Source organism: Mytilus californianus, unplaced genomic scaffold (assembly GCF_021869535.1).
Source record: "Mytilus californianus isolate M0D057914Y unplaced genomic scaffold, xbMytCali1.0.p SCAF_2, whole genome shotgun sequence".
NCBI lineage: Eukaryota > Metazoa > Mollusca > Bivalvia > Mytilida > Mytilidae > Mytilus > Mytilus californianus.
Genome location: NW_026262668.1, coordinates 76,977,265 through 76,997,309, shown reverse-complemented (window position 1 = coordinate 76,997,309; position 20,045 = coordinate 76,977,265). Strand labels below are relative to the sequence as shown.

At 32.1% G+C, this 20,045-nt stretch overlaps 1 protein-coding gene across 1 annotated transcript in view; it reads left to right on the top strand.

Moving 5' to 3' along the window:
• LOC127730305 (proteasome subunit beta type-7-like) overlaps positions 1 to 8,609 on the top strand; it is a 34,820-nt gene extending 26,211 nt beyond the window's left edge. The window contains exons 5-8 of the mRNA XM_052238639.1: positions 1,910 to 2,025; positions 4,516 to 4,574; positions 5,578 to 5,729; positions 8,391 to 8,609. Of these exons, the coding sequence (XP_052094599.1) occupies positions 1,910 to 2,025; positions 4,516 to 4,574; positions 5,578 to 5,729; positions 8,391 to 8,505 (442 nt within the window). The 3' untranslated portion in view covers positions 8,506 to 8,609. The remainder of the gene's footprint in view (positions 1 to 1,909; positions 2,026 to 4,515; positions 4,575 to 5,577; positions 5,730 to 8,390) is intronic.
• The last annotated feature ends 11,436 nt before the right edge of the window (positions 8,610 to 20,045 follow it).

Here is a 20,045-nt window from a genome sequence, read left to right as displayed (position 1 = left end):
AATGACCCACTACACCAAGAATTGATAGACATAGAAAGATCTTCAGAAACAACAACTTCAGTCACTACACCAACTAAACCAAACAAAGAGAGGAAATGGCAGTCTATACATGTTGTAATGAACAATAACTTAAGAGATCATAACTTTTATTGATATAATAAAAACTACCTATCCAACACGCGTTGTTTTAGTTTTATTTCATCATATTAAGACACAAAAAATTACATCCATCCTGGACTCATCAAAATCTATTGGGACTCACCATTTCTAAAAGTGATGAGTCCCAGGACTCACCATGAAAAATTCCTAGTGAGAACCCTGCTAAAAAAACTATAAATTTATAAAAAATAAGGTTTAAAATTATTATTTATCACAATCTTGTTAAAATAATGCTTTAGAAGATTTTAAGAGACATACATTACAAGTGACCTTTCTGTACTAAATTTTACAGATTTTATCAACCTGCTCATTTATCAATAAAATTTACATGCTTTGGAAAAACTTAAATAATTTTACCATTTTTGCATCTATTCAGTTGTCAAATAATATCTCTTATCATACCTCATACTTTATGGATGGTGTCACTGAGGCAGCAATCCAAAAAACAAAGGGTTTCCCAAAAGTTGACATACATGTCACCATATGGCCTTTAACAATTTGCAAGGGCAAAAAGCATATAGTAAGGTCAACATAACCATTACCTGGAAGAATTGTTTATGAACAACAGTTTAAAGGCAATTTAACATCTGAAATTAACACTAGATTATGTACATCATACCAAAACAGACTCATTAAGAGTGTAGAACAGCAATATTTCAGTATCATTAGGTTAAGTCATTTGAGCTAGACTTATCTGAGTTTATAATTAAGTATTGTTGTTATGCAGGTATTTTAGAGTTGAGTGCCTTTTCTGTACTGATTTCATGGATATTTTTGTATGTTACTTCTCTTATTACAATGATCAAGCGTCAAGGTAAACAATGGGTGGAATGACCTTAGTTATCTTAATTTTGTGTAGAGGCAGCAGACAGTTTGATGACCTTGAGATGCCTTTTGTTTTGTTTTTTTGTGTCTTTGACATATACCCTTTATTTGCTTTAATTCATAATTGTAACTTGAAAAAGTGAAAGACAAAATTCACAAAATTTGAAGTACAATTTCTTTACAGCATTATTATTATTATGAATGTCAACAATTGATGATCCAGAAGAAGTTAGTCCTGACTCCATAAAAGTTTTAACACTGAATTATTTTTACATAGAATCACTTCAAGAGTCATGCAATTTGATTGTTATTATTCCATCATTGTGGGCTTTTTATTTGTTAGCAATAAAAAAAAAACATTTATTCTTGGATTGAAAATAGCAGAAAACAATCAGTCAAAATTTTAATTTGATAAAAGCAAATTTTACGGATGCAATTCATTTTTTATTCAAGCAATGTTAAACGAAGAAAATTATGTCAACTGTTTACATTGTAATTTTATCTTATCATTACGACTTTTTACACAAAAGCAATATTTTTTGATGATAAAAATTATTAAACTTTAGCCTATAAGGGGAGATAACAGTGACCCTCCTCCCTTTTTTTTTTCTTTCTTTACATTAATTTATCAGAGCGCCCTTCTCATATTAGATTTTTTTACATTAAGTTTCTTCCCTTTCACATTATAAAGCTGTTACCCTGTATAATCCTTACAAAATGTGCCAATTTTTCATAACCTGTGGCTAGAAAACAAACTTTGACCTATAACTTTATTATGTTTTTACAGATAGCATGATATAAACTACACAATGTACATGTTGGCAAAGTATGAAAAACTTTGTCATTTTTTTTACATCCTCATAATATGTGTTTTATGTTAAATCAAAGAAGTGGAGATTAAAAATACATTGTTCTCTATGTGCAGATACCATGGTCACATCAGTGCTGCCCTGGTACTGGGAGGAGTTGACAGTACTGGACCACACTTATACAGTGTATACCCTCATGGATCTACAGACAAGTTACCCTATGTTACAATGGGTAGGTATACCTACCAGTCTACTTAAAAAATGTTGTGGTGACATATGAAATTATATATTTTTTCCATTGTGTTAAGTACAAGGATCTGAAAAAAATTTTCACACAATTTCAGTCATTTTCAGATAACTTAAATGTTGGTGCCCTTTTTCAAATTGTCGAAATCACACCAGATTCACAGCATCAACGAACTTGTATTGACTGTTTCAACGCATTTACTTCATGAATTTTCTTACCATTATTCTAAAAACGTTCAAGAACAGTTTAGGGAAGGCAACAGTTTAAAATTGAAATGATTTTAATGACTCAAAATGCTTAAGTTCTCAGACATCGCTAACATTTCCTTTGATTTTGAAGATGAAATTAAAACCGAAAATTTTGCGGCAATACTTCATTGGATTCCAGGATTCGTTGTGTTTATCAAATTGACAGGAAATCACATTTTTTTTAATTTTAGAAACTTTAATAGTATTTGAATGTTTCAGATAATAGTTGCAATTGTTTTAATTTAGCATGAAATCATTTTGCATTTTACGATTAAGTGTCTAATCTGCTGAAGACAATTTTACGCATAGTGAATAAAGCACATTTGTAACTCGTGAAAAATTACTTTTTTCTACGTAAATTAAATTAAGTTTTAATTTTTAAATCAGAATTGACGATTGTCTTTGCTGAAAAGGAATTAAATGATGGAGACAGTTGTCATGGAATTTTAACTTCTTTATGATATTAGAACTGAGCTTGTGATCAATGTCAGGTGTGAATTAAAAACGGGTAAAAAGTGATTAGCGATCATAAGCCAATATTTCATGGAGGCATTAATATAGTTATTAGGAGAGTCCTCAGGATTATCATACTATACTGGCGTGGCAGTTTTATTACAGGAAAGGGATAACAAAACAAAACAAGTGCAAAATGGCGATTAAGAAACTGGATCTCAATGAAATGACCGAAATTATTTCTGTAAAAAAATAAAATTTGTCCTAAATCCCAATCTATCGTTTAGGACAAAACAGCTTTCAGTTTAGGTCATGACTGGCAAATATGACAGTTTCCGGACCCTTGGTTAAGTATAAAGATCAATAATTTTTATATGCCCGTCAAATTTTTGACGGGACGTATTATGTTATACAAATGTCCGGCGTCTGTCTGTCCGTCTGTCTGTCCGGCGTAAACATGTCGCACCGTAACTTGAGAATGACTTATCCAAATTTCATGAAACTTAACATAGTTGTTTCTTATGATGGTCAAACGATCTGTATACTTTTTGGTGAAAATAAGATTAAAACTTTTTGAGTTACGGGACTTAGTAACTAAAACAGGTGTGTGTTTTTTTTCACATGTCGCGCCGTATCTCAAAAACAATTTATGATTATTGCTTAAAACTTTACACACTTCTTAGTAATATTAATCTTAAGATCTGTATACTTTTTGGTGATGATTCAAAATTTTATTTTTGAGTTATTGAGTATTTTGTTAAAAAAGGGGGAGGGGTTTTTCACATGTCGCGCCGTATCTCAAAAACAGTTTATGATTATTGCTTAAAACTTTACACACTTCTTAGTTATATTAACCTTAAGATCTGTATACTTTTTGGTGATGATTCAAAATTTTATTTTTGAGTTATTGAGTATTTTGTAAGAAAAGGGGGAGGGGTTTTTCACATGTCGCGCCGTATCTCAAAAATGATTTATGATTATTGCTTAAAATTTTACACACTTCTTAGTTATATTTATCTAAAGATCTGAATACTTTTTGGTTTTGATTCAAAATTTTATTTTTGAGATATTGATTTTTTTTTTTTTAAAGGGTCGTTTTTACATGTTGCGCCGTATCTCAAAAAACGATTTATGATTATTGCTTAAAATTTTACACACTTCTTAGTTATATTAATCTTAAGATCTGTATACTTTTAAGTTTTGATTCAAAATTTTATTTTAGAGATATTGAGTTTTTTGTAAAAAAAAAAAGGGGGTTTTCGCATGTCACGCCGTATGTCAGAAACTATTTATGCTTATTGCATAAAAATTCACACACAAGACGACGGGCATATCATGCGCTCATGGCGCAGCTGTTTATTTCTACTTGCTATTTTACACAATCTCATTAAGTTTAAAATGTACACTTCTCTGGCTGTTCCATTTAAATGGATGTGGGAGGGATAAAAGGGATTTCCATTATTCCCCACACAAACAACATACTGTGTTTAATGTTGCATACAACCAGAAAAGACACAAACCATGTCAAAAAATAAAACTCCCCCTTTCTATCCTCCCACATTTTAATGGAAGAGCCCTTGCAAAGTGCAGAAGTAAAATAGGCATACAACCTTCTTATAAGATTTATTGCTACTGTCAAAGACATAGGGGCTGGACCAAGTTTTCTGTTTGTACAATTGATTATCCTGAGATTTTGAATTCTGGATTCATTATAAAATTGTTCACTGCTTCAAGAAAATGTAAATATAAATAATATTTGTATTGTATTATCTAGGTTCTGGATCCCTTGCTGCTATGGCTGTATTTGAAGATGGTTTTAAACCAAATATGGAGGTAGACATTATTCCAGTTAAAATCTTAGTTATTTTATTTTAAAAGTATGCATGCATTTTACTCCAATGGATAGAAATATTAAGGTTAAAAGTAGATAACATAAACACTAGAAAATCTTCCCATCTACCTCACAACTCATACATAGTGGTATTTGTATAACCTTTTATATGTTAAACTGTTTTATCAAATACTCAATTAATATTATAATTATATATACATATTGGACAGGTATTTTTATATAATTTTAAGTGTAAAGTGAGTTTGGTCATTTACTCAATTAATATTACAATTATAAATACTGTGAATACATGCAATGAAAATGTAAAAATACAAATATACCAGATTTGTTTGAGAAGATAGAATTGAGAATGGAAATGGAGAATGTGTCATAGAGACAACAACTTGACCGAAAAGCAGAAAACAGCCCAAGACCACCAATGGGTCTTCAACACAGCAAGAAAATCCCGCACCCGGAGGCGGGTTACAGCTGCCCCCTAAACAAAAATGTGTTCTAGTTCAGTGAAAATGGACGTCACTTTAAACCCTGAAACATATAAATGAACTAAAATTAAAAACACATACAAGACTAACAAAGGGGTTAAACATGTTTTGTGAGATCTCAACCCTCCCCCTATACCTCTAGCCAATGTAGAATAAATAAACTATATTGAGATTAGATTTTTGAGTGTCTTTAGTCTTTTCATGCATCAAATCATCTGCTTTAAAACTTACCCCCTTAATCATCTACATTTGTCAACATTCATTCAATTTTTTGCATAATCTAATTTAGTTCTGTTGGTTTGCAATTCAAAGACTTTTTTGTTGTCAGTATTTTACAAACAGAAGAGTATTAGCTCAATTAGATATATTTTAATTTCCAAGGCTTTATCCATAGTTTTACAAATGAGAATTTTACAATACATCAAATCAATTGTAAAACCTTACTATCCTCTTTCAAACTTACCCCCTGAATTAACTAAATTTTGAATTTTATATTTTCCAGAAAGAAGATGCAATGAAGTTAGTAAGAAATGCCATTGCTGGTGGTATCTTCAATGATTTAGGATCTGGTAGCAATATTGACTTATGTGTGATCACTAAAGATAAAGTAGAATATTTAAGACCTTATGACGAAGCTAATCTTAAAGGACAGAGGTAATTCCAGCTTACACTTGATTCAATTTTTAACATTACCCAAGAAATCTTTATTGTCTTGCCAGATTGTCACTTTTTTAGCAGGCATATAAACATGTAAGGTAGTTTTTTAAGCTCCTGGTATTTTCCCTTTAAAATCTCCATCACTGGCATGACTAGAATAACAGAAGGTAAATATACACTAATATGCCTTACATATCAGTTCAAAAGTTATCAAAACAAGCACTATTAAAACTATGATAATAGCATAAGACAACATAAATACAGATGCAAGAAAAACTAGACCAAAAAATACCACATTAAAGACGGCTTCCTGTTATTGAATTACTTATTATTTAGAAATCATACCATCCTGTACTATGATATCAGCGGTTGTTCTTTGGATTTTAACATCAATGACATGAACAGAGTAAGTGAAAGATCTTTTGTGATCCCTTAAGTAAATTTATATGGTATTTCAATACAGAAAATATAAAAGAAACATTTTAGTCTATTTCAAACTAATGATAAACACATTCATTATGGTAGGTATTGTACAATGTAAAGTACTGTAAATTCAGAAATTATTGTGAGGTTTTTATTAATGCAAATAATGCGACTGGGTGAGTATCGCAATAATAAGAACTCACATTCTGATATCTGGTACATATATGTCTACAAATATTTTCCTGAAATCGCAATAATTGATTTCACATTTTTGTCCATTCTTCAAAAAAAGCAATAATAAATGCACACAATAATTTCTGAATTTACAGTAATCTAAATGTTGAGATTCATCATATTAATTTTTTGTTTTGTTGTTATTTGTTATACTTTATGTAGGAACAGTCCTTCAAATCAATTTCTGTTTTTCTATAAACAATTGAGCTCTGTTATAACTAAAATCTATTAAAGCATTCACCAGTAATGTGTTTTAAAAAGAAATAATACAATGTTTCCAGTGCTTCTTGTTGGAATGACTAGATAAGTCCCATCCCCCCTTCCTTGATAAATTTTTCTTGGCGTTTTTTTCTTCCCTTGGCCTTTGCAAAAAAAAACTTTAAAATTGCCAATGCTTAACTTGTAACTTGTATGTAGGACAACTACAATTCAGCTTGCCTTGGATAATCACTGGCTCTAAATAATACTGCCTCTTTTTTTTTTGGCAATGTTGTTTTTCCTTTCTTATGCGCTTTTCTATTTTATATAAATAACACTTTACAAAGCTAGACTTGCAATGAAATGGTTAAAAAAAGGAAGAACAAATCAAATCATGAGTCAATATACATAGACAAAGCTTAAATCTGGGTTGAGACAAAGACAAATAACACACATTATATTAATCTTTTAAAATGATGAGCAGCTCAATCCCAACTTTTTCAAAATTAATATCAAACAATAACCAAAACATTGACTGCTACTACTGAATCATCCTGACTTTTCACCATATCTTCAAAATTTACGTTGTTCACAAAGTGTAGATGTTTTGGATTCTTGATTTATTTTTCAAATAAAATCCATGCCCCAATGAAAATTCAATTATTTCTCCCTAATCACAGGGACATGTGGTTTAATAAGTATATGCTAATAATGTAGAGTTTCTTCATGTCTTTTGCCTTTTTTATTGTTATTTGAAACTTTTATTTATTTAAATAATCCCATTTTTTTCTGTAATTTAAAATATATTCTTTTCTGAACCTTTAAAAATTTGCCAGGAGTGTTCCATTGCAAGTAATGGGACAGAATCATAACTCTGACAGACATAGGGTTATGTTAAACGTATTTAGTTGTTGTATCTCATTTAACCCTACCAACATCTCGTTTGTGCTCATGTACACTTTTTTGTTTGAAATTTTTTTTTTTTCCTTAAGGAAGTTCACTAGTAAGTTTAAAAAGAACAAGGTTCCAAAATAGATGTTATATATTGAAAGACATTTAGTAGTAGAAGTACTAGACCAGAAAAAAAATGTGTGTTTAATTTAGAAATAAGCATTTAGAAACTTTGCAGGAAACACGAGTTCTTTTTCATCTTTTTTGTAAATACTTTTTCTATAGATGTTTTCACTGTCAAAATCTATTAAGAAGAAACAAGGATTTAGAAAGTTGAGGATACTTTGCAAAATTTTCAAATCCTATTAAAATAGAATAAGGAGTTCAAAATGATTAAAACTTTAATGCTGATATAACTAGGAAACATCCTTAAATGATTTGAATTTTTGTATAAGTGAAAAGGAGATATCTTGGTTGATTTTTAATATTAATATTTAGCAAACAGCATCTTGAAAACCATTGTATTTACATTTAAACTGCAACTGTGCTATTTGCGCAGTTAAATTGCATTGACCATATATTCGTTTGTGATCACTGACCGTATATTGCCTTGTTTTAGACGCTGATAATGACTAAATGTAGAGTTTTATTTGTGACGTTAATAGAGACTACAGGTTCATAGAATTTTTATGTCCTCCGCTTCAAATTGTATTTGCACTCTGCTCAAAACAGGATAGAAATGCTCTGCAAGACTTTGCTTTCTACCTGTTTCTCAGTCTTGTACAAATAAATTTTACATTTCGAGACACTGTATGGTTATTCTATTTATTTCCATGACAAGATTATAAATTCTTGTTCATGCACTATAATTTGATACTACCTAAGTAACTCATTGTTTTTCTTTTTATTCAGACAAGGAGTATATAGATACAAGAAAGGTACAACTGCAGTATTGAAAACAACACAGAAGAAGCTGGATTTTGATGTTGTTAGAACAACTGTACGAGCTGAACCAATGGAAACATAATAACATTTATTTCAATTTATTATTTAAAAGTGCTGTCTGTTATCATCTTAGGAATTGAACATATATTTTGTGATGAATAAAAATACAATTCATTTCATTTTAAACTATGTTTTGATATTGAAATGTTTCATATATTATCTCCTTCAATCTTTTACAGAGGTGGATTTAGGGGGGCAGGGTGCCCCCTAATGAAAATTTATGGATCTGCCACTGTTTTAATATATGGGTTTTACTTTTACCATACGCCACAATATTTTAACAATTTTCTTGCAAGTGGTCAGTTCAGCTTAAGGTCAAGGAACAGTAAATGGGCTATGTCACAGATGTTGGTAAAAATTTTGCATACAACTGTTAACAGAAAAAATGATCAGCAAATCAAGATCAACAAAAAACAGATTTTTGTCATGAAATCTATTCTACATTGTAGTTAACAATGTTGAAGATACACATAGACCTTGTCAAGCAACACAGGCTCTTTAGCCTCTAGTTATCATGTACTGCCACACAGAATGACCTACTTACTGTTTGCGGATACTATAAATTTTTCATTATGTTGTTTTAATTTAAAATTATTCCTCACACATCTTCCCAGTTCATCATCAGCTTGACATTTATAATTTTTAAAGAGAGAGCATCAGATCTGTCAGAAATCTACTTTCTGTTTCCCATACTTTGAATTTTTATACGGCTGCACATTTCATAATGGTATGTTGATGTCATCATGTATGGATCTCTATGAAATTGTACCACAAGGTTCCATACCAAAAAAAGGAAGGTTGGGATTGATTTTGGAGGTTATGGCCCTAACTGGTTAAGAATTTTGGGCCAAAAAGGGGCCAATAGCAAACATATTTCTGGTGTCCAGACAATAACTGGAAAAAAGTGTATGTATTTGTATGAAATTGTACCACAAAGTTCCATACTACAAATTAAAAGGATGGTTAGATTGAATTTGGGGGTTATGCTGAATCTAACAAAGTGTATAGATTTTGGATATTGGACCATAATAGGTAAAAGTCCAATTACAAATTTTTCAGTTTTTGGACACATTCATTCTGTGTCAAAAACCTATGCTGTATCAAATATTTAATCACAATCCAAATTCAGAGCTGTATCAAGCTTGAATGTAATTTCCATACTTGGCATAACTGTTCAGGGGTCAACCTGCGGTAGTATCAAGCTGTGTCCTGTGTAACATTTTATTCAATGTTGAAAAAACATAGTTATTCCTCACTTCTGTAAAAAAGTGCATAATAGAAAGACTTTATTTAGTCAGCAGCTATAAAAAGTATTTCCACTTCAATGCTTTTCTTTAATCTATCATTATAACAAGAACTCTGCAATGGCGGTGTAACTTTAGTGTAAGGTTCATCTTAGAAATTATAGCAGCAGTAGACTGTAAAGCATTGAAGTTGACATACTTTTTTTAGTAGACGCTATGCTCTACAAGATACATCCTTTCACAGCATTGCATGATTGTTGGTCACTTAATGTCTCAGATTTGCACTTGCATGTGAAACACTATAAAAGTCCGAGTAAGCAGATATTCGACACTGACAAACATGTATTTTACACCAGTCGTTAATCAAATTGAGTAGACGACCGCTAAGTACTTGAGATCTGAAGTGAATGAAACAATAGGGGTCAAATGATGCTTAAGATATATTTCAGTGACCTTCTTTAGTGGGAAGCTTGTGTAACAATAAGATGAACCATTTCACCATGTTATATGATTGTAGGTCAAAAAGTATATGAGATCTGTTGACGAACATAAAAACTTAACGAAGTCAATGAGTGACATAATTTCCATTTCTGTGTAGCAACAGTCCAGCAGCGCCTTCAAATAGAGTAAATAGCTCCCAGTTGATACAATATTCCTGTGTTTGATCATGATTCCCTTGGTAGAGGGTTGCTGCTTAAAATAAAGCTATTGAACCAAGTATGCCAAATCATGAATGGTAAATTAGAAGTCGTGACTTCGAAAGTTTAACGGACGTCATCATGAATTGGTTGACAGTTGTGGAATTCTTGTTTCACAGATGACTACTTAACTCAGTGTCAAGGCTTCAATCTCGTTTTCCTCGATTGTGACATATTGTATGGGACTCGTTTATACCGAATTTTTACTTACGAATAAGTTACACGATAGGTGCCAACATTGGTGCAGCAACTGCGTATGCTTCCAACGCACCCTTTTTTCGTCGGGGTTTGTATCGCTCAATCTTAAGTTAGGGAATTTTTGTAGTCTGTTGTTTTGCTTTATGCCGCTCTTTTTTTTTGTCATGATGTGGTGTGTTTTATTGACGCCTTCTCCCTCTTTATAGTAGGAAGCAAATATATTCACTATCCCACATTCTTGTACAGTGTTTTTTGACCTTATACGTCACTTAGTATATGCGATATGAACTGCAATAAAAGTAGATGGAATATAAAATAATGGTTCATGCAACCTTTTTTTTATGGGAGATAGCAATACTCTAAACATCTCAACATCAAGCTAATGCACTTACTAAAATATTCTCTTCTGACCTCCGACATAGGAATAAATGTTAGTCAATGAATATGTCAAAGTAAATTAATTTCATACATCCCATTGGTTATATAAGTATGTGTGTCATGATGGATCAGAATTTTAATCAGATTGACAAATATTGTTGTGCATGTGGACAGGATTTTTATTTGACTCATTTTAAGTTTATTTATAATAGATATGATGAATATTGCTGTCCTGGTCAGGACAGCAACTCTTCGCCGGTTTCCTGACAAAAACCTATTGACCCATAAGGAATAATTGTTTTTACTATATTTAGCTTGATAAGGGGGGGCAAGGGGGGATCCAATAACAGCAAAACAGCAAATTGATTTGGCTTAAAACAGATAACAAGGAATTGAAAAAGGATAAAAACAGATAACAGTAAATGAAATATTAAAATCAATCGGGTCCAGGACCAATCCAGCATATTTTATTTTAATACATTGTAATAAATTCCATTTTCTATGAACATGTATTTAGAGTTATCTATAGAAATGGTTTTCTCAATGTATGGTAATAATTTTTTGTTATCCAAAACTAGTAGACTCAACCCTTGGACCACTATCTTTTGTAGATGATCTACTTTTGAGTAAAGAAGGTCTGCAGAACAGTATAAATAAATTTAGTAGTTTCAGTGAAAATTGGCAACTTACTATAAATATAAATAAAACTAAAACCATGATTTTACAGCCACATATTGCCAAAAGTGTTAGCTCATTTCATAACTACAATGGTAATATGATGAAAAATGTATTAGAATATAAATTCCTAGGAACTCTTATAAAGAGTAATGGTAACCTTATTCAAGTTTAGAAGACCTAGCGAAAAAGCAGGAAAAGTCATGTTTTTGGTTAAAGCCAAGGTAGCTTCATTGGGAAATCTCCCAATAAAAATTTCTAGTAAATTAATCTTTTTGATATATAAAAGAAGCTCAACCAGTTTTTATACGACCGCAAAAAATATTTGCGGTCGTATATTGGTATGACGTTGGCGTCGTCGTCGTAGTCGTCTGGCGTCGTCCGGCGTCGTCCGAAGACACATTGGTTTTCGCGCTCTAACTTTAGTTTAAGTGAATGGATCTCTATGAAATTTTACCATAAGGTTCAATACCACAAAAGGAAGGTTGGGATTGATTTTGGGGGTTATGGTACCAACAGTTAAGGAATTAGGGGCCAAAAAGGGGCCAAAAATAAGCATTTTTGTAACTTCCAGACATAACTTGTGTGTTAGTGTATGGATCTCTCTGACATTGTACCACAAGGTTCCATATCACACAGGGAATGCTGGGATTGATTTTGGGGGTAATTGCCTCAAAATATTAGGAATTAGGGGCAAAAAAAGGGGCAAAAAACAAGCATTTTTCTAGTTTCATGACAATAACTTGTGTGTAAGTGTATGGATCTTTCTGAAATTGTACTACAAGGTTCCATATCACAAAGGGAAAGCTGGAATTGAGTTTGGGGGTAATTGCCCAAAACGTTTAGGAAAAAGGGGCCAAAAAGGGGCCAAAAATAAGCATTTTTCTAGTTTCCAGACAATAACTTGTGTTCAAGTGTATGGATCTCTCTGAAATTGTACTGCAAGGTACCATACCACAAAGGGAAGGCTGGGATTGATTTTGGGGGTGATGAATCATAAGGGGGTTCAAAAAATTTGGGGGGGGGGATTTTTTTTTTTCCTTTTTTTTCTTTTTTTCCTTTTTTATACGACCGCAAAAATTGAAAATTTTTTGGTCGTATATTGGTATGATGTTGGCGTCGTCGTCTTCGTCGTCGTCGTCGTCGTCGTCGTCCGGCGTCGTCGTCGTCGTCGTCGTCCGGCGTCGTCCGAAGACACATTGGTTTTCGCACTCTAACTTTAGTTTAAGTGAATGGATCTCCATGAAATTTTACCATAAGGTTCAATACCACGAAAGGAAGGTGGGGATTGATTTTGGGGGTTATGGTACCAACAGTTAAGGAATTAGGGGCAAAAAAGGGGCCAAAAATAAGCATTTTTGTAACTTCCAGACAATAACTTGTGTGTAAGTGTATGGATCTCTCTGACATTGTACCACAAGGTTCCATATCACAAAGGGAAGGCTGTAATTGATTTTGGGGGTAATTGCCTCAAAATTTTAGGAATTAGGGGCCAAAAAAGGGGCAAAAAAGAAGCATTTTTCTAGTTTCATGACAATAACTTGTGTGTAAGTGTTTGGATATTTCTGAAATTGTACTACAAGGTTCCATATCACAAAGGGAAAGCTGGAATTGAGTGGGGGTAATTGCCCGAAACGTTTAGGAATTGGGGGCCAAAAAGGGGCCAAAAATAAGCATTTTTCTAGTTTCCAGACAATAACTTGTGTTCAAGTGTATGGATCTCTCTGAAATTGTACTGCAAGGTACCATACCACAAAGGAAGGCTGGGATTGAGTTTGGGGGTGATGAATCATAAGGGGGTTCAAAAAATTTGGGGGGGGGGATTTTTTTTTTTCTTTTTTTTTCTTTTTTTCCTTTTTTTTTTCTTTTAAAATTTTCCATTTTAAGTTGGTTATTTCTGATTAATATTTAAAAGCAAATAATAATGATATGGTAGGAGATACACACCAAACAGGATGTGTAAATTATTATATAATAAGTATTGTGCAATAGCAAGAAATTTCCAATTGCACAGTATTGCACAATTGCAAGAAATCTTCAATTGCACAGTATTGCGCAATAGCAAGAAATCTTCAATTGCACAGTATTGCGCAATAGCAAGAAATATCCAATAGCACAATATTGCGCAATAGCAAGAAATTGTCAATTGTACAGTATTGCACAATAGCAAGAAATATTCAATTGCACAGTATTGTGCAAAAGAAGATACTTCGTATAAATTGCTTATTTCTTGATCAATTTCAATGGGGTTTTATTCTTGAATTCTTGGGGTTCTTTAATATGCTGAATCTAACCGTGTATTAAGTTTTTGGATTTTGGGTCCTGTTTTTAAATTGGTCCACATTGAGGTCCAAAGGGTCCAAAATTTAACTTTGTTTGATTTCATCAAAAATTGAATTATTGGGGTTCTTTGATATGCCGAATCTAACCGTGTATTTAGATTCTTAATTTTTGGTTCCGTTTTCAAATTGGTCTACATTAAGGTCAAAAGGGTCCAAAATTAAACTTAGTTTGATTTTAACAAAAATTGAATTTTTAGGGTACTTTGATATGCTGAATCTAAACATGTATTTAGATTTTTGATTATGGGCCCAGTTTTCAAGTTGGTCCAAATCGGGGTCCAAAATTAAACTTTGTTTGATTTCAACAAAAATTGAATATATGGGGTTCTTTGATATGCTGAATCTAACCATGTATTTAGATTTTTGATTTTTGGGCCCCGTTATCAACTTTGTCCACATTGAGGTCAAAAGGGTCCAAAATTAAACTTTGTTTGATTTCATCAAAAATTGAAGTCTTGGGGTTCTTTGATATGCTGAATCTAACCATGTATTTAGATTTTTTATTTGTGGACCCGCTATCAAATTGGTTCATATTGAGGTCAAAAGGGTCCAAAATTAAACTTTGTTTGATTTCATCAAAAATTGAATTATTGGGGTTCTTTGATATGCCAAATCTAACCGTGTATTTAGATTTTTAATTTTGGGTCCCGTTTTTAAATTGGTCTACATTAAGGTCCAAAGGGTCCAAAATTAAACTTAGTTTGATTTTAACAAAAATTGAATTCTTGGGGTTCTTTGATATGCTGAATCTAAACATGTGTTCAGATTTTTGATTATGGGCCCAGTTTTCAAGTTGGTCCAAGTTGGGGTCCAAAATTAAACTTTGTTTGATTTCAACAAAAATTGAATATATGGGGTTCTTTGATATGCTGAATCTAAACATGTATTTAGATTTTAGATTTTTGGCCCAGTTTTCAAGTTGGTCCAAATTGGGGTCCAAAATTAAACTTTGTTTGATTTTAACAAAAATTGAATTTTTAGGGTACTTTGATATGCTGAATCTAAACATGTATTTAGATTTTTGATTATGGGCCCAGTTTTCAAGTTGGTCCAAATCGGGGTCCAAAATTCAACTTTGTTTGATTTCAACAAAAAATGAATATATGGGGTTCTTTGATATGCTGAATCTAACCATGTATTTAGATTTTTGATTTTTGGGCCCCGTTATCAACTTTGTCCACATTGAGGTCAAAAGGGTCCAAAATTAAACTTTGTTTGATTTCATCAAAAATTGAATTCTTGGGGTTCTTTGATATGCTGAATCTAATCATGTATTTAGATTTTTTATTTGTGGACCCGCTATCAAATTGGTTCATATTGAGGTTAAAAGGGTCCAAAATTAAACTTTGTTTGATTTCATCAAAAATTGAATTATTGGGGTTCTATAATATGCCAAATCTAACCGTGTATTTAGATTTTTAATTTTGGGTCCCGTTTTTTAAATTGGTCTACATTAAGGTCCAAAGGGTCCAAAATTAAACTTAGTTTGATTTCATCAAAAATTGAATTTTTGGGGTTCTTTGATATGCTGAATCTAAACATGTGTTTAGATTTTTGATTATGGGACCAGTTTTCAAGTTGGTCCAAGTTGGGGTCCAAAATTAAACTTTGTTTGATTTCAACAAAAATTGAATATATGGGGTTCTTTGATATGCTGAATCTAAACATGTATTTAGATTTTAGATTTTTGGCCCAGTTTTCAAGTTGGTCCAAATTGTGGTCCAAAATTAAACTTTGTTTGATTTCAACAAAAATTGAATATATGGGGTTCTTTGATATGCTGAATGCTACCATGTATTTAGATTTTTTATTTTGTGGGCCTGCTATCAAATTGGTTCATATTGAGGTCAAAAGGGTCCAAAATTAAACTTTGTTTGATTTCATCAAAAATTGAATTATTGGGGTTCTTTGATATGCCAAATCTAACCGTGTTTTTAGATTTTTAATTTTGGGTCCCGTTTTTTAAATTGGTCTACATTAAGGTTCAAAGGGTCCAAAATTAAACTTAGTTTGATTTTAACAAAAATTGAATTCTTGGGGTACTTTGATATGCTGAATCTAAACATGTGTTTAGATTTTTGATTATGGGACCATTTTTCAAGTTTGTCCAAGTTGGGGTCCAAAATTAAACTTTATTTGATTTCAACAAAAATTGAATATATGGGGTTCTTTAATATGCTGAATCTAACCATGTATTTTGATTTTGGACATTGGACCATAATAGGTAAATTAAAAAAATTGAAGTTCTTAGACCACATTCTTTCTGTGTCAGAAACCTATGCTGTGTCAAATATTTAATCACAATCCAAATTCAGAGCTGTATCAAGCTTGAATGTTGTGTCCATACTTGCCCCAACTGTTCAGGGTTCGACCTCTGCGGTCGTATCAAGCTGCGCCGAGCGAAGCATTTTATTTTTTCTTTTAAAATTTTCCATTTTAAGTTGGTTATTTCTGTTTTATATTTAAAAGCAAATAATAATGATATGGTAGGAGATGCACACCAAACAGGATGTGTTAATTATTATATAATAAGTATTGTGCAATAGCAAGAAATTTTCAATTGCACAGTATTGCACAATAGCAAGAAATCTTCAATTGCACAGTATTGCGCAATAGCAAGAAATCTTCAATTGCACAGTATTGTGTAATAGCAAGAAATATCCAACAGCACATAATTGTGCAATAGCAAGAAATTGTCAATTGTACAATATTGCGCAATAGCAAGAAATATTCAATTGCACAGTATTGTGCAAAAGAAGATACTTCGTATAAATTGCTTATTTCTTGACCAATTTCAATGGGGTTTTATTCTTGAATTCTTGGGGTTCTTTAATATGCTGATTCTAACCGTGTATTAAGTTTTTGGATTTTGGGCCCCGTTTTTAAATTGGTCCACATTGAGGTCCAAAGGGTCCAAAATTAAACTTTGTTTGATTTCATCAAAAATTGAATTATTGGGGTTCTTTGATATGCCGAATCTAACCGTGTATTTAGATTCTCAATTTTTGGTTCCGTTTTCAAATTGGTCTACATTAAGGTCCAAAGGGTCCAAAATTAAACTTAGTTTGATTTTAACAAAAATTGAATTCTTAGGGTTCTTTGATATGCTGAATCTAAACATGTATTTAGATTTTTGATTATGGGCCCAGTTTTCAAGTTGGTCCAAATCGGGGTCCAAAATTAAACTTTGTTTGATTTCAACAAAAATTGAATATATGGGGTTCTTTGATATGCTGAATCTAACCATGTATTTAGATTTTTGATTTTTGGGCCCCATTATCAACTTTGTCCACATTGAGGTCAAAAGGGTCCAAAATTAAACTTTGTTTGATTTCATCAAAAATTGAATTCTTGGAGTTCTTTGATATGCTGAATCTAACCATGTATTTAGATTTTGGATATTGGACCATAATAGGTGAATGTCCAATTTAAAATTTTTAAGTTCTTAGACCACATTCATTCTGTGTCAGAATGCTATGCTGTGTCAAATATTTAATCACAATCTAAATTCAGAGCTGTATCAAGCTAGAATGTTGTGTCCATACTTGCCCCAACTGTTCAGGGTTCGACCTCTGCGGTCGTATCAAGCTGCGCCCTGCGGAGCATTTTATTAATCATAACACGGAGATACAATGTATCCTCTTAGTCTAGCTATATAAATTTTTCCCTTGTGTTCCTTTCTTTTAGAATTGTTATTTCTTTGCTATATTAAGTTTGTTTTTGCTTTTGTTTTTTGCACAAACTAATTATGTTTATATGACAATTAAGATATTGTATGATATAATGGCTATATGCTTTCCATTTTGTAATATTAAGAATTGTTTGAATTTAATTTTTACGTATGGGGATATAGGGAACATGAAAATGGAATTTGAACAATTCTTTATATTACAAAAAGGAAAACATATGGTGAGGGATACCTGATGAGGATAGGCCTAGGTCCATACGACAGAAAAACCTTTTTAAACAGAGCTGAGTCTGGAACACAGACTCAGCTCTGTGATTCTTTTTCTAAGAATACACACACTATTTAAATTACAAGCCAGCGTGCCGCGACGTTTCTTTTAAGGCACAAAAATAAATGCTGAAAAAAGTATTCCATAACAAAATATAATTATATATTGAGTAAACCAATTCTAGGTAACACTAAATACATGTTCATAGAAAATGGAATTTATAACAACAGGATTATAATAAGATATACTGGAATGGTCCTGGACCCGACTGATTTTAATATGTTTGTATGATGTGTATGTTACTGGAATCCTACTCCGAATAAGGGACCACCATATTACTAGTGGTTAGACCCAAATGTATAACGATTTTCAATTTCTACCGAAAATTGGCTGCCAAAATGCTAACATTCCAATTTTCAATAACAGTTAACAGCAAATACATTCTCACAATAACAGACAACAAAAAAAATAATAGTCCTATAACAGCTAACAAGGAATATGACAATAACAGCTAACAGTAAATACATTTTCAGAATAACAGATAACAAAGAATTAAATTGCCCCAAAACAGCATAACAGTTAAACCCATTGACCCCCCTCTTGATAATGCCCCATCTTTTTGGGTTGATAGGTCGAAAGGTCAAGGCCATAGTCGCTATATTGATAGAGTGAAATGTGGACAAAGATTGTTTTTTGAACCATATGTCCAAATTTTACCAAGCTTTTTTTCGGCAATGTCCCATGTGGTTTAAGGAAGACCCCCATTAATTTTGGGGTCACCGAGTCAAAAGTCAATGCCACAGCAGCTATCATTTACTGACATTTTGGCAAAACTAAGGTTTCTGGGTTATCTTTCGAACCATATGCAAGTCAAAATTTTACTAAACTTATTTCGATATTAGGGTGAGCAAATTACTAAATGATAATAAATTAGCATTATTTAGAGTCGGCATAGTAACATGATGATAGTATACAAACAAGGACATAACATAAGCTCTAATGACCTTTTAACTGATATACAAGGCATAACAATACAATACAAAAGAACAAAGCAATAAGTTACATAAAAACACAAAATAAAGCAACATATTTAAGTATGGTGGTAATAAGCAGATTTATAAGTATGATAAGCAAATATGGCTGAGGAAAACTGCTATTAATTTTGAGCCAATATGTCAAAGGTAAAAGGAACTTTTGAGAGACTGATTGGGTTTCCACATGTTATCTTCAAACCGTTTGTCCAACTTTCTCCCAAAAAAATAAATTGCTTCGCTGAGCGCAGCTGGATACGACCGCATATGTTTAACCCTGAAAAGTTGTGGCCAAAATGGACACAATATTCACGCTTGATACAGGTCTGAATTTGGATTGTAATTAAATTTTTGACACATAATAGGTTTCTGACACAGAATAACTGTAGCCAAAGAACTTCAAATTGGTTATATGATTTGAATTTATATTCAATTTTTGGTTTTGTACAATACACTATGCTGTTGCGAATTAACCCCCCCCCCCCCCCAAAAAAAATAATTTTACCCCGGTTTTTTGCTTTTGTGCAATACACTATGCTGTTGAATATTAACCCCAAAAAAGAATATTTGAAGAAATTTTCTTTTAATTTCTGAAATCTGAAATGAAAATAATTGTCCCCCCTCCAATTTTTTTCACCACCTCCCTTTTCCTTATTTCAAAAAATATTCTTTCCCCTCAAGATATGGTCAGTATCTCAATTCAAATTTCTAATGGAGTTTGCAACCATAATTACCAATTTAAATACATCATAAAAGTCTTAAAATATAAAATGACATACATAGTCATGGCTAAAATTAATATTAATTAATAGTAACTGCTAAAAATAAATTGATAGCTAATCACCTCAAGACAATCATCATTTCTTAATACATAATTTACAAGCAGTGTAAGCGAGGTAATCAAACATTGTTCTTTAAAATTGATTTGGATTACCTCCCTTACACTACTTTTAAATTGTCTCAATTGTCCTTTAACCAGAAAAACCCTTGTTTTTCCCCCTTTTTTTGCCCATAATTCCTAAATGGTTTGAGCCATAACC